The sequence below is a fragment of the Equus przewalskii genome, chromosome 26 (genome assembly GCF_037783145.1).
Source record: "Equus przewalskii isolate Varuska chromosome 26, EquPr2, whole genome shotgun sequence".
Taxonomy (NCBI): domain Eukaryota; kingdom Metazoa; phylum Chordata; class Mammalia; order Perissodactyla; family Equidae; genus Equus; species Equus przewalskii.
This window is the reverse complement of record NC_091856.1, coordinates 17,070,586-17,085,926: the sequence shown is the minus strand read 5'-3', so window position 1 is coordinate 17,085,926 and position 15,341 is coordinate 17,070,586. Positions and strand designations below refer to the sequence as shown.

The 15,341-nt window shown below is 36.9% G+C and overlaps 2 protein-coding genes across 2 annotated transcripts in view; both read right to left on the bottom strand.

The window, feature by feature from the left end:
- Nucleotides 1-15,341, bottom strand: part of KIAA1958 (KIAA1958 ortholog) — a 204,956-nt gene that overhangs the window by 184,110 nt on the left and 5,505 nt on the right. The gene's annotated exons all lie outside the window — the stretch shown is intronic.
- The window catches only part of HSDL2 (hydroxysteroid dehydrogenase like 2), a 65,169-nt gene continuing 57,542 nt past the window's right edge, over nt 7,715-15,341 (bottom strand). The window contains exon 11 of the mRNA XM_008513263.2: nt 7,715-8,991. Coding sequence (XP_008511485.2) covers nt 8,879-8,991 — 113 coding nt within the window. The 3' untranslated portion in view covers nt 7,715-8,878. The remainder of the gene's footprint in view (nt 8,992-15,341) is intronic.

Below are 15,341 nucleotides of genomic sequence, written 5' to 3'. Positions count from 1 at the left end.
TTCTCAAAATATACATCCACTATATGATCCAGCGATTCCATACCCAAGAGAATACAAAGACTTGTAAATGAGATTTCACAGCAGATTTATTTGTAATAGCCAAAAGCTGGAACCAACCCAAATGTCTATCAACAGGTAAATAGATAAACAAATTGTGGTTTATCCATATAGTGAAAACTACTCAGGAATAATAAAAAGGAATCAACTATTGATATACCTAACAACAAGAATAAATCTCAAAATAATTATGCAATTGAAAGAAGCGAAACAACAACAAAAAAGTACATACTGTATGATTCTATTTATATAAATTCTGGGAAAATGCAAACAAATCTATAGTGATAGAAAGCAGATCAGTAGTTGCTGGAAATGGTGTGGAGGATGAGCATAAAAGACTAGAAAGGGGCAGGAGGAAACTTTTGGATATGTTCATATGTTTGGATAATTGATGATGGACATTTTCACAGTGCAAATAGTAAATATATGGGTAAATTTAAAAGACCTTTTTCTCATTTTTTTAATCTTTCAAAAGAACTCTTTAACAAAAATATTAAACAATATATGGTAGAATTTATAACATATTTGGAAATAAAATGTATGACCAAAATAGTACAATGAATGGGAAAAGGAAATGGGAATATTTTGTGAGATCCCTGCATTACATGGAAGGCAGAATGAAATGGAAGAAGTCTGGAAAAGAGGAACAAAAAGATATACAGAACAGATGGGAAAAAACAAGATGGTAATTAATAACCTTCAAAACCAGAAAGCAGAAGATCAAGATGGGTTCACTGGTGAATTCTAACAAACACTTAAGGAAGAAATTATACCAATTCTCTACAGTCCCCTTTGGAAGATAGAAACAGAGGCAGTATTCCTAACTCATTCTATGAAGCAGCATTATCCTCTTACCAAAACCAGACAAAGACATTACAACAAAACTACAAACCAGTTTCTCTCATGAACATAGATAGGAAAATCCTCAACAAAATATTAGCAAATTGAATCCAACAATGTATAAAAAGAATTATATACCACAACTGTCTTAGCCTATTCGGGCTCCTATAAAAAAATACCAGAGACTAGTTAGCTTATAAACAACAGAAATTTATTTCGTACAGTTCTGGAGGCTGGGAAATCCAAGACCAAGACACAGGCAGATTCAGTGACTGGTAAGGGCCCAATTTCTGATTCATACATGGCCCCTTCTTGCTATATCCTTACATGGTGGAAGGGACCAGCTAGCTCTCTGGGGTCTCTTTTATAAGAGCACTAATTCCAGTCATGATGGCTCCACTGATGACCTAATCACATCCCAAAGGGTCCACCTCCTAATACCTCCTAATACCATATGAAATTTGGGAGGACATGATTCAGACCATAAACACAACCAAGTAGGATTTATCCCTGGTATGCAAGGCTGGTTCAACATTCAACACACCAATTAATGTAATCTACCACATCAACAGGCTAAAGAAGAAAAATCACATGATCGTATCAATAGATGTAGGAAAAGCATTTGACAAAATCCAACGCCCACTCATGATAAAATCTGTGAGTAAACGAGGAAGAAGGAGAACTTCCTAAACTTGATAAAGAATATCCACAAAAACCCCACAACTAACATCATACTTAAAGATGAGAAACTGGAAGCTTTCCTATTACGAACATAAACAAGGCAAGGATGTCCCCTTTTCACTACTGCTTTTCAATATCAAACTGGAAGTCCTAGCTAATGCAATAACACAAGAAAAGGAAATAAAAGTTATACAGATTGGAAAGGAAGAAATAAAACTGTGTTTGCAGATGACATAACTGTCTATGTAGAAAATCTGAAAGAATTGATTAAAAAAAAACCTGGAACTAATATATGATTATAGCAAGTTTGTAGGATGCAAGGTTAATATACAAAAGTCAATTGCTTTCCTACATACCAGCAATGAACAAGTGAAATTTCAAATTTAAAACATATTACCAGTTACATTAACACCCAAAAATATGAAGTACTTAGGAACACATCTAACATAGTATGTACAAGATCTATACGAGGAAACCTACCAGACTCTGATGAAAGATATTAAAGAACTTAATAAATGAAGATATTTCATGTTCATGGATAGTAAGACTCCATATTGTCAAGACATCAGTTTGTCCCAAACTAATATATAGATTCAGTGCAATGCCAATCAAAATCCCAGCAAGTTATTTTGTGGATATCAACAAAATCATTCTAAAGTTTGTATGGAGAGGCAAAAGACCCAGAACAGCCAACTCGATATTGAAGAAGAACAAAGTTGGAGGACTAACACTACCTGACTTCAAGACTTACTATAAAGCTACAGTAACCAAGTAGTGTGGTGTTGGTGAAAGAATAAACAAATAGATCAATGGAACAGAATAGAGTCCAGAAATAGACCCACATACATATAATTAACTGATTTTTAACAAAGGAGCAAAGATAAGTCTTTTCACAAATGTGGATATCCACATGCAAAAAAACAGAATCTAAACAAAGACTTTGTACCTTTCACAAAAATTAACTCAAAACGGATCACACAGATCTAAATGTAACGCAAAACTACAAAACTCCTATAAAATACCATAGGAGAAACCTAGATGACCTTGGGTATGGCAGTAACTTTTTAGATATAACACCAAAGGTACAATCCATGAAAGAAGCGATTGATAAGCTGACCTTCATTAAAATGAAAAACTTCTGCTCTGTGAAAGATGATGTCAAGAGAATGAGAAAACAAGTCACAGACTGGAAGAAAATATTTGCAAAAGACAACTGATAAAGGACTATTACCCAAAATATACAAAGAACTCTTAAAATGCAACAATAAGAAAACCATGTGATTTAAAAATAATCCAAAGACCTGAACAGACACCTCACCATAGAAAACAAAGAGGCAAGTAAGCGTATGAAAAGCTGTTCTACTTCCTATGTCATTAGAGAATTGCAGATTAAAACAACAAGGTACCACTATACACCTCTTAGAATGGCCCAAATCCACAACACTGACAATACCAAATGCTGGTGAGGATGGAGAGCAATGAGAACACTCATTCATTGCTGGTGGGAATGCAAAATGGTATAGCCACTTTGGAAGACAGTTAGTGGTTTCTTACAAAACTAAATTTACCCTCACTAAACAATCCATATATTTTCCTTTGCACAATTTGCCACCCTTAGAAATTCAAAGTCCTTTTCCTTTGTCTTGTTACTTCTCTAAAAACTTATTGTTCTTTTGTTAAGATGTTACATAAGCTCAAGTTCTAACCGTCCCTTTGAGTTACTCATGTATGAATGCTCCCATGTATATGTGCAAATGAACGTTAATGAATTTCTTTGTTCTTCTCTTGTTAATCTATCTTTTGTTAGTCTAATTTACAGGGCCCCAGTTGAGAACTTAGGTAGAGAAAAAGGACTTTTTTCTTCTGCTTAAGAGGATTATTTAAGAAGTACTATAAGAGGATTTGTTGAAATATAGGATTACTAGCAACAAACCATCTTAAAAATAATGTCTAAATAATTTCACTCAATCACTAAAAAACCCACTGGCATGATTTCCCTCTAAACCATTCTATTTCAGAAACAGGGCTCAACTGGCTACTGGACAACACACAAAACGGCCATTCAGAACCTATGGCAGGATCTACAATTTCAACGCAGTTAATGCGGAAGATCCAAGAATAGGGAACACATGAATTCATTAAGGCAGCTGGGGAATGTGGCAAGACGGAAGGTTTCAGGAATGTAGGTAAGGTCTCCTTTATTTCTGATAGAATAATGCAGATCGCTCAGCACTTCTTGGTGATAATGAGCACAGAGGGGCTGCAGATGACCTCATCCAATTCACTCAATTACTAGGTGAAAGAGTTTCTTCCAATATCCTAAAACCTTTTAGTTAGCAAGTTCATGTTTAGTGACCAGAACCCAGGATTCCTGCCTCACTATATTTACTTTTTATTTTCCCAAAGGTTTGAGACCATTTGCAGAATGCAGAGAAAGGAGAGAAGTCTTTAGAAAACTTCAGTAGAAAAGGAGCCTGCTGGCAACATCTGACCAGGATCTCCCAACTAGAAATGACTGGGAGATGCCAAAGGAGTTGTAAGGCTACCACCCCAAAGTCAATCCATTTGGGCTTCCCAGAGGGGGAGGTGAGGGCTTCAAGTTCTATTCAAGGCAAATGTACTGGGAGGTTTTTGTTGGATAGGCCTGGTTAATTTTGACCTTGGGCAAGTTCTTTCCCATCTCTGATCCTGTTTCCTTATTTCTAAGATACACATTAAATACCCCTAAAATGATTCCACAAAATGTCAGAATCAGCTAAAGTCACTTAATAGCACAATAATATAAGAGGGTGGAATGGGGCTGGCCCGGTGGCCGAGTGGTTAAGTTCGCGCACTCCGCTGCAGGCGGCCCAGTGTTTCGTCGGTTCGAATCCTGGGCGCGGACATGGCACTGCTTGTCAGACCACGCTGAGGCAGCGTCCCACATGCCACAACTAGAGGAACCCACAACGAAGAATACACAACTAACTGTTCCAGAAAATTGAGAAAGATGGAGAACTCCCTAACACATTCTATGAAGCCAACATCACTCTGATCCCCAAACCTGACAAGGACAACACAAAGAAGGAGAACTACAGGCCGATATCACTGATGAACATAGATGCAAAAATCCTCAACAAAATTTTGGCAAACCGATTACAGCAATACATCAAAAAGATTATACACCATGATCAAGTGGGATTTATACCAGGGACACAGGGATGGTTCAACATCCGCAAGTCAATCAACGTGATACACTACATCAACAAAATGAAAAACAAAAACCACATGATCATCTCAATAGATGCAGAGAAAGCATTCGACAAGATCCAACACCCATTTATGATAAAAACCCTCAGTAAAATGGGCATAGAAGGAAAGTACCTCAACATAATAAAGGCCATATATGATAGACCCACAGCCAACATCATACTCAATGGACAAAAGCTGAAAGCCATCCCTCTGAGGACAGGAACAAGACAAGGGTGCCCACTTTCACCACTCCTATTCAACATAGTACTGGAGGTGCTGGCCAGAGCAATTCGGCAGGAAAAAGAAATAAAAGGAATCCAAATAGGTAACGAAGAAGTAAAACTCTCGTTGTTTGCAGACGACATGATCTTATACATAGAAAACCCCAAAGAATCCACAGAAAAACTATTAGAAATAATCAACAACTACAGCAAAGTAGCAGGGTATAAAATTAACGTGCATAAATCAGTAGCATTTCTATACACTAACAATAAACTAACAGAAAAAGAACTCAAGAACTCTATCCCATTCACAATCGCAACGAAAAGAATAAAATACCTTGGGATAAACTTAACCAAGGAAGTGAAGGATCTATACAATGAAAACTACAAGACTTTCTTGAAAGAAATAGGCGATGACATAAAGAGATGGAAAAACATTCCTTGTACATGGATTGGAAGAATAAACATAGTTAAAATGTCCATACTACCTAAAGCAATATACAGATTCAATGCTATCCCAATCAGAATCCCAAGAACATTCTTCACAGAAATTGAACAAACAATCCTAAAATTCATATGGGGGAACAAAAGACCGCGAATTGCTAAACCAATCCTGAGCAAGAAAAACAAAGCCGGCAGAATCACAATCCCCGATTTCAAAACATACTACAAAGCTACAGTGATCAAAACAGCATGGTACTGGTACAAAAACAGGTCCACAGATCAATGGAACAGAATTGAAAGCCCAGAGATAAAACCACACATCTATGGACAGCTAATCTTCGACAAAGGAGCAGAGGGCCTACAATGGAGAAAAGAAAGTCTCTTCAACAAATGGTGCTGGGAAAACTGGACAGCCACATGCAAAAGATTGAAAATTGACCATTCTTTTTCACCACACACCAAAATAAACTCAAAATGGATCAAAGACCTAAAGATTAGGCCTGAGACAATAAGTCTTTTGGAAGAGAATATAGGCAGTACACTCTTTGACATCAGTTTCAAAAGAATCTTTTCGGACACTGTAACTCCTCAGTTGAGGGAAACAATAGAAAGAATAAACAAATGGGACTTCATCAGACTAAAGAGCTTCTTCAAGGCAAGGGAAAACAGAATTGAAACAAAAAAACAGCTCACTAATTGGGAAAAAATATTTACAAGCCACATATCCGACAAAGGGTTAATCTCCATAATATACAAAGAACTCACACTGCTTAACAACAAAAAAACAAACAACCCGATCAAAAAATGGGCAGAGGACATGAACAGACATTTCTCAAAAGAAGATATGAATATGGCCAATAGACACATGAAAAGATGTTCATCATCGCTAATCATCAGGGAAATGCAAATCAAAACTACACTAAGATATCACCTTACCCCCGTTAGATTGGCAAAAACATCCAAAACCAAGAACGACAAATGTTGGAGAGGTTGTGGAGAAAGAGGAACCCTCATACACTGTTGGTGGGAATGCAAACTGGTACAGCCACTATGGAAAACAGTATGGAGATTTCTCAAAAAGTTAAAAATAGAAATACCCTATGACCCAGCCATCCCATTACTGGGTATCTATCCTAAGAACCTGATAACAGATATCTCAAGAGTCCGTTGCACCCCTATGTTCATCGCAGCATTATTTACAATAGCCAAGACGTGGAACCAGCCTACATGCCCAGAAACTGATGACTGGATAAAGAAGATGTGGTATATATACACAATGGAATACTACTCAGCCATAAAAAAAGACGAAATTGGCCCATTCACAACAACGTGGATGGACCTCGAGGGCATTATGTTAAGCGAAATAAGTCAGTCAGAGAAAGACGATCTCTATATGACTCCACTCATAGGTGGAAATTAGTATATTGAGAAGGAGATCTGATCGGTGGTTACCAGGGAAAAGGGGGGGTGGGGGGAGGGTACGAAGGGGGAAGTGGTGTACCCACAACATGACTAACAAAAATGTACAACTGAAGTCTCACAAGCTTGTAATCTATCATAACATTAATAAAAAAAAAAAAAAAAAAAAGAGGGTGGAAGATAAGTAAAAATTACACTGAGGAAGTATCTTTAACTGATTAAAATGAAAGGTAAGGGCTGGTTTTTTTTTTAAGTTGAGCTTTTTGAAAAAAGAAAAACAAATCATTGTATTAGTTTGCTCCGGCTGCCATAACAAAATACCACAGACTGGTGGCTAAACCAACAGAAATTTCTTACAGTTCTGGAGACTAGAAATCTAAGATCAAGGCGTCAGTAGATTTGGTTTCTTCTCAGGCCTCTCCCCTTGACTTGCAGATGACTATCTTCTTGCTGTGTCCTTACATGATCTTTCCTCTGTGGTACATTCCAAGTCTCTCTTTTGTGTTCCAATTTCTTCCTCTTATATGGACACCAGTCACATTCGATTAGGGCCCCCCAAAAGGCTCATTTTAACTTAATCAGCACTTTAAAGGCTTTATCTCCAGATATAGTCACATTTTGAGATATTGGGGGTTAGGACTTCAAGATATGAATTTTGGGGGCATACAATTAAGCCTGTAACCATCATCTATTCTAATGTTCTCATTTCAAAACACTGTTACCGAGTGCATACTTCTGGGGAGAAATTATTTTGTTACCATGCAAAATTGGGGTTCTCTGCCCAATGCACATAAATAAGCCAATTAATTATGACATCAGCCTTTGTGGGAGAAATCAGCTTTTTATTCTGTGAGATTGATGTGCAGGGAGCCAGGGGACACGTGCCCTCAGATCTGTCTCCCCAATTCAAGATTTGGGATGAAATTTAAGAGGTTAGGGAGGATAAGCTGGCACACATAAACGCTGGTGGAACAGGTTTTGATAAGTGGGCTTCAAGCATTTATGGTAAGGTTTTAAACATTTATGACAGGGTTCTAAACATTCATGATGAGGTTCTAAACATTTATGATGGGGTTTTAAACATTTTTGATGAGGTGGGTAAGGAATTTTAACACGGGATCTTCCTGAATGAGGGACCCCTCGCTTCTGATAAGAGTCCAACTTTCAAGATCTGGTCGTGTCCTGGTCCTTGGGTTCCGTGGGAAGGAGGATCTTTGGTTCCAAGGTTGTTTCTGGTCACCACTTCTTTTGCACATGCCCTGGCTATGTGACTTGGCAGATTTTCTGAAAGTCGATTCCTAATCACACTGTTGATAAGAGATGGGGTCAGCTTAACTGGTCCTGGAGGGCTGGGGGTTACAATTTTATTTTAGGGCATTTTTACATACTTTAAAATAGGATACATACTACAATTAGTTGAATTACATTAATATTTTCCTATAGATAACTTACACCTAGAAAGCTAGTTAACAAAATGAAAAACTGTTTCATTAGTCTTTACAAATGGTATTTAAGTAGTTTATTATGTGATTCCTGGGAAAATGCATTGTAAAAGATCTTTAAAAGAAGTATATAAAAATTTAAAATATCATTAAGATTTTCATTAGTATACAGTCCAAAACTAAAAATTTTTAAAACTGACTAGTCTGGGAGAAGAAGCTTTGAAAAGAACTTATTTTACTGCTTGACCCTAATTGGTTGCTCATAATACTTGTCCTGTAAGAAGATGGTGAATGATTTATAGGGCTGAGAGGCAAAACTCACAAAATAGAAAGAACAGTATGTATTAGAATTCCACTTAGTGAAGCTTATAGCTAGCTGTTTTAATTACAATTTCAAGTCTTATAGATACAGAAATTCTATTTTTTCCAGCACAAACAGGCGTATCCTTACAATACAAGAGGGAGGAAAACAAACATTAGATTTTAACTACTGAGCCCTTTTCCTTTTTGAGCTTAGAGGATGAAATTTTTTTTTCTTTTCCTTCACAGCTTGGCGTTCATCTGACTCATTAGCTTCTCCAATTTGATTGCTAGGGCCATGTTTCCTTTAATCTTCAATTTTCCTGACATGAATGCCATTGTTGGTTTTAGTTTCCCTAAATTGAGAAAATGAGAGACGGGAAAGCATCCATTAGTGCCCTTAGGGATATACTGCTTCAAGAACATGCATTATAAAAAGAATCTCCTTGAGTTCTAAAACCTCTGAAGCACAGAAATTTCTATTACAGCATTTTTTTTATCAGTATCTTGGGAATCCCAATTCCTAGACTTAGATGTTAACAATATCTTATAATAGGAGAGAGAATGTAAAAACAACAATCAGCAAAGATTATAGCAAAAGGCTGAAGATGTAACATTTATATACTAGTTACAGTACACTGAAGGACATATGACCCTCAAATGAATTGTGGTAAACAAATACCATCTACTTTAGTTAATTTTCCAACCTATTATAGTTTATTAAACTTTTTTTTTTGAAGATTTTATTTTTTTCCTTTTTCTCCCCAAAGCCCCCCGGTACATAGTTGTATATTCTTCGTTGTGGGTCCTTCTAGTTGTGGCATGTGGGACGCTGCCTCAGCGTGGTTTGATGAGCAGTGCCATGTCTGTGCCCAGGATTCGAACCAAAGAAACACTGGGCCGCCTGCAGCGGAGCGCGCGAACTTAACCACTCGGCCACGGGGCCAGCCCCTATAGTTCATTAAACTTTTAACATTTCAAGTTTAGATTGAAAAAATCAAATGGTGTAAACGCATATAATATTCTTAAGAAACAATCATTAAAAGTATAGTGTATGGACACAAAAGTATGTGCTACCCTTATTTTAACCACTGAAATGCCAGGATTTAAAATGTGAGCATTAAAACAGAATTGTCACTAATAACAACATACAATAAATAGAAGCTCCAAAGAGGGAGGAAACTTTATATGCTACTCTCATTCCAACGCTATATAGGGTCTGGCATACAGTGGAATTAATGAGGAAATAGGCTCAGAGAGGATTTTTGACTTTCCCAAGGTCACACAGCTTGTACATGACAGTGCTACAATTCAAAGCCAGGTGTGTCTGATTCTCATTTATAGTTTTCTGAGCTATATTATGCCAATTTATATATAGGTCTTATCTCTAGAAGGCACTACATGTGTCTGGTGCATTAGTAAACCTTTACTGGGCCACATACACAGGCTCTTTGTAGAAAAAAAAATGTGTGGGTTAATGTATTGTGTATATATATTGAGATACTGAACACCTTTAAATTATTCTATACAGGACTTGTAGTAAAGCATTGTAGACTGGTTATGGATAGAAAGGATCAAGTCCAATTCTTTCATTTTAATGAATAAACTGAGCTGTGCAATATTCCAAGGCAATGTGATGTTAAAATACCTAAATTTACAAATAATAGATTAAGGGATAATTTTTATTTACATGGAAGATCTTTATTCTTTGGAGAAACATAACAGCCCCTCCAAAAACTTACAAACACTGATATTTGAGTGCCCTTCAGCCAAAAAACTGGCTCCCTGCTCTGTCACTCTACAGTGAAACCCACTAGGCTACAAGCCCCACTCACCTATATACACTGCTTCCAATCAGCTTTATAAGAGCCTTGCCAAAAAGATGAATGGACATTAAATGGACACCAAAAAAAACCCCCAAAACAAAAACAGATAAAACCAATTTGGAGGAAACAGAGAATGCAGGCACAGAAGAAAACAGAAACAAAGTAAATGAAAAACAAATTAAAAATTCCATAATTCATGTCCTCATTGATTAGAGAAGACATAACAACAATGTATCAAGAACAGGATGCTGGAGGGGCCGGCCCGTCGCTGAGCAGTTAAGTTCACGCACTCCACTTCATCGGCCCAGGGTTTCGCCGGTTCAGATCCTGGGCATGGACATGGCACCGCTCATCAGGCCATGCTGAGATGGCATCCCACATAGCACAGCACAAGGCACTCACAACTAGAATATACACCTATGTACTGGTGGGCTTTGGGAAGAAAAAAATAAAAATAAATTTAAAAAATATTAATAATAATTTAAAAGAAAGAAGATTGGCAACAGTTGTTAGCTCAGGTGCCAATCTTAAAAAAAAAAAAGAACAGGATGCTGGAGGAAAAAGGGCGAAGAGGAGAAACACAGGAAAGAGGGAGAAAAAGGAAGGGGATAAACAAGAGAAGGGGAAGGAGAGGACTGAGACAAAGGGAGAAAAGCAGTAGAATAAGGAATGCAATGGGGTAGAGTGACGAGGAAGAAGGGGGAAGTAAGAGAAGAAGAAGGAAGCAATGAGAAGACAAGAGTGAGCTCTTGGAAATTAACAATTTGATATAAATTATAATATAATATAATAATATATTTATTATATTTATATTTATATATTATTATATAAATATAATAATATATAAAGTATATAAAAATATAAAATACAATAGAAAGGAGACACTTGCAGATCTGGTCACAGCAGTCTGTCTATTACAACAGTCTCCTTCCCACTGTTGCAAAAGTCTCTTTCCAGCCACCCTTCTCCCCCAGTAATCTTATTAAATAAAGTCTCTCCTTACTATGTGAAAAGAAAAGTAACAGAAAGGAAAGAATAAGGTGAATCAATCTCCTAAAAAGTAAGATGATTAAATCAGAGATCTAATGTTTTCTGCAGAAATGAAAGAAAAAAGACCATAGCACCTTGTGTCATTGTGAAATTTCAGAACACCGCAGAGAAAGAGATGGGTTTGATTCCAAAGCTTTCAGAAAGGGGAAGGGTGCATACAAAAGATTAAGCATAAGAATAGTATCAAATTCTCAATGGTAATCTTAGAAGATGGAGCAATGCCTTCAAAATTCTGAGAGAAAATGAAATTCAACCCAGAAATCTCTACCAGCCAAACAATCAATGTGTTGAGAGAATACAAGTAGTTTTAGATACTCACAAAAATAACCTCTTATACATCCTTTCTCATGAAGCTACTGGAGAACATGTGCCACCAAAATAAGGATGTAAACCAAGAATGAAGACATGGGATACAGGAAATAGCAGAATCGATGCAGGAAAGAGTTAAAGAAATTTCTTGGATCACAGCTGTGTAGCAGGCTTAAAGAGCTACCTGTTTAGATTGTAACAAGAAGACAAAGGGCTCCAGGAAAAAAAGTAGACTGACAGGTAATCTAACACATTTGGCAGTAGAAAATTGTATCAAGAGGCCGTGGGAAGAGTACAGGAAGATTTTGCTTAGTTTCCTTATACCTAGTCTAATGGAGCAAAAAAATAGAGCAATTATTTATGTCCAGGAAAAATAAAAGTTCTGAGAAGAAACATAATAATAGTATACTATTTGACTCAGCGGCAAACTACACCAGAATCATAATTATTTAAACATAGAGTATTGATTGAAGCAAAGATGGTGAAATAACTACACGGGGAGGATGGGAAAGGAGGAGCAGAATCAAGGTGCTACAAGAGAACTTAAATCTCACCTATCAGTCTTTAGATTAGTGATTCCAAAGAGAACAGTATAACATTGAGACATGTAATAACATTGAAAAGTGTGGTTTTAAATATTGAAAGAAATACCAAAAAGACCTGAAGGAGATTATCTCTGGGGGAGCAGACAAAGGAAAGGCTTTAAAATGAACAATTCAGTAGCATTTAAGTACAGTTACAATGTTGTGCAAACACTACCTTTATCTAGTACCAAAACATTTCATCAGCCTGAAAGGAACCCCTGTATCCATTATGCATAGCAATTGCCCCTCCCTCTAGGCCCTGACAACCACCTGTGAGCTTTCTGTCTCTACAGATTTTAACTCTTCTATTTTTTCATAAAAATAGATTTATACAGTATGCGATTTTTTGTGTCTGGCTTCTTTCACTTAGCATGTTTTTAAGGTTCATTCACATTGTACTATGAATCAGGACTTCATTTCTTTTTATTACTGAATAATATTTTATTTTATATATATATATATATACATACACACACATACATACACACTATAATTTGTTTATCCATTCATCTGTTGATGGACATTTGGGTAGTTTCTACCTTTTGGCTATTGTGAAGAGTGCTGCTATGAACATGCATTTACTAGTATTTGTTTGAGTATCCGTTTTCAATTCTTTATTTTTTAATTTTTTCATTTTTTGAGGAAGATTAGCCCTGAGCTAACATCTACTGCCAATCCTTCTCTTTTTCTTTTGCTAAGGAAGACTGGCCCTGAGCTAACATCCGTGCCCATCTTCATCTACTTTATATGTGGGACGCCTGCCACAGCACAGCTTGCCAAGTGGTGCCATGACCACACCTGGGATCTGAACCAGCGAACCCTGCGCCACCAAAGCAGAACATGTGAACTTAACCACTGTGCCACTGGGCCGGCCCCTGTTTTCAATTCTTTTGAGGATATATCTAGGAGTGGAAATGCTGGGTCATATGGTAATTCTACATTTAACTTTACCCACCTATGTATAGGTTTGATTAAACCCATACATCTATGGTCAACTGATCTTAAACAAGATTGCCAAGACCATTCAATGGGGAAAGAACAGTCTATTCAACAAATGGTGCTGAGACAACTGGATATCCACATGCAAACTAATGAAGGTGGACCCTACCTCACAGCATATACAAATATTAACTCAAAATTGGTCAGAGGCCTAAATTTAAGAGCTTAAACTAAAAACCCTTAGAAGAAAACGTAGGAGTAAATCTTCAAAACTTGAGTTTGGCAAAAGATTCTTAGATATGACACCAAATGCTCAGGCAACAAAACAAAAAGCAGATAAATTGGACTTCATCAAAATTAAAAACTTTTGTGTTTCAAAATATATCATCAAAAAAGTGAAAAGACAACCTCCCCAAAAATGGGAGAACATATTTGCAAATAATATACCTGATAAGGGATATCTTCTTTATCTAGAATACATAAAGAATTCCTAAAATTCAATTTAAAAAAAAGACAAATAACTCAATTAAAATGGGCAAAGGACCCGAACAGACATTTCTTCAAGGAAGCTATACATATGACCAATAAGCACATGAGAAAATGCTCAACATCATTAATCATTAGGGAAATGCAAATCAAAACCACAATAAGATATCACTTCACATCCACTAGGATTGCTATAAAAAAAAAGTGTTGGTGAGGGCAAGGATACAGGGAAATAGACACCCTCATATATTGCTAGCAGGAATATAAATGGTGCAGCTGCTGTGGCAAACAGTTTGGCAGTTCTTCAAAGAGTTAAACAGAGAAATACCGTACGCCCTAGCAATATAAGAGAAATGAAAACATATGTCCACATAGATACTTGGACACAAATGTTTAGAACAGCATTATTTGTAACAGCCAAACAGTGGAAACAACCCAAATGTCTGTCAACAGGTAAACAAATAAACTAATTATGGCATATCCAGATGACAGAATATTACTCAGTCATAGAAAGAAAAGAAGTACTGATCCATGCTCCAACTTGGATGAACCTTGAAAACATGATGCTAAGTGAAAAGAGCCACACACAAAAGGTCATATATATTGTATGATTCCACTTACATGAACTATCCAGAATAGGCATATCCAGAGAGAGAGAGAAAGCATATTAGTGGTTGCCGGGGGTGGGGGAGGCTGGAATGGGAGTGTTACTTAAATGGTACGGGGTGTTCATTTGGGGGTGAAAAAGTTTTGAAACTAAAGAGAAGTGGTGGTTGCATAGCCTTGGGAATGCACTAAATTAAATGCCACTGAACTATATACTTTAAAACGGTTAATTGTATGCTATGTGAATTTCACCTTCATTTTTTTAAAAAAGGGAATGAAGTACCAACAACATGTACTGATACATGCTACATCAAGAACGAAACTTGAAAATACGCTAAAATAGGAAACATGCGGAAAGAAACCAGTCACAAAAACATCACATATATGATTCTATTCATATGAAAGCCCAGAATAGGGAAATCTACAGAGACAGAAAGTAGGTTAGTGGTTGCTTAGGGCTTGGGGCAGGTGGATGGGGGATATGGAGTTAACAGCTAACGGGTATGGGGTTTCTTTTTTTTTTTATTGCGGTAACATTGGTTTATAACATCATATAAACTTCAAGTGTAACTATATTTCGATTTCTACATACATTACATCATATTCACCACCCAAAGACTAATTACAGTCCATCACGGCACATGTGCCTAATCACCCCTTCCGCCCTCTACTCTCCCCCCTTCCCCTCTGGTAACCACCAATCCCATCTCTGCCTTTATGTGTTTGTTTGTCATTGGTTATCTTCAACTTATGAGTGAGATCATAAAGTATTTGACTTTCTCCCTCTGACTTATTTCACTTAGCATAATACCCTCAAGGTCCCTCCATGGTGTCACAAATGGCTGTATATCATTGTTTCTTATGGCTGAGTAGTATTCCATCGTGTATATACACCACATCTTCTTT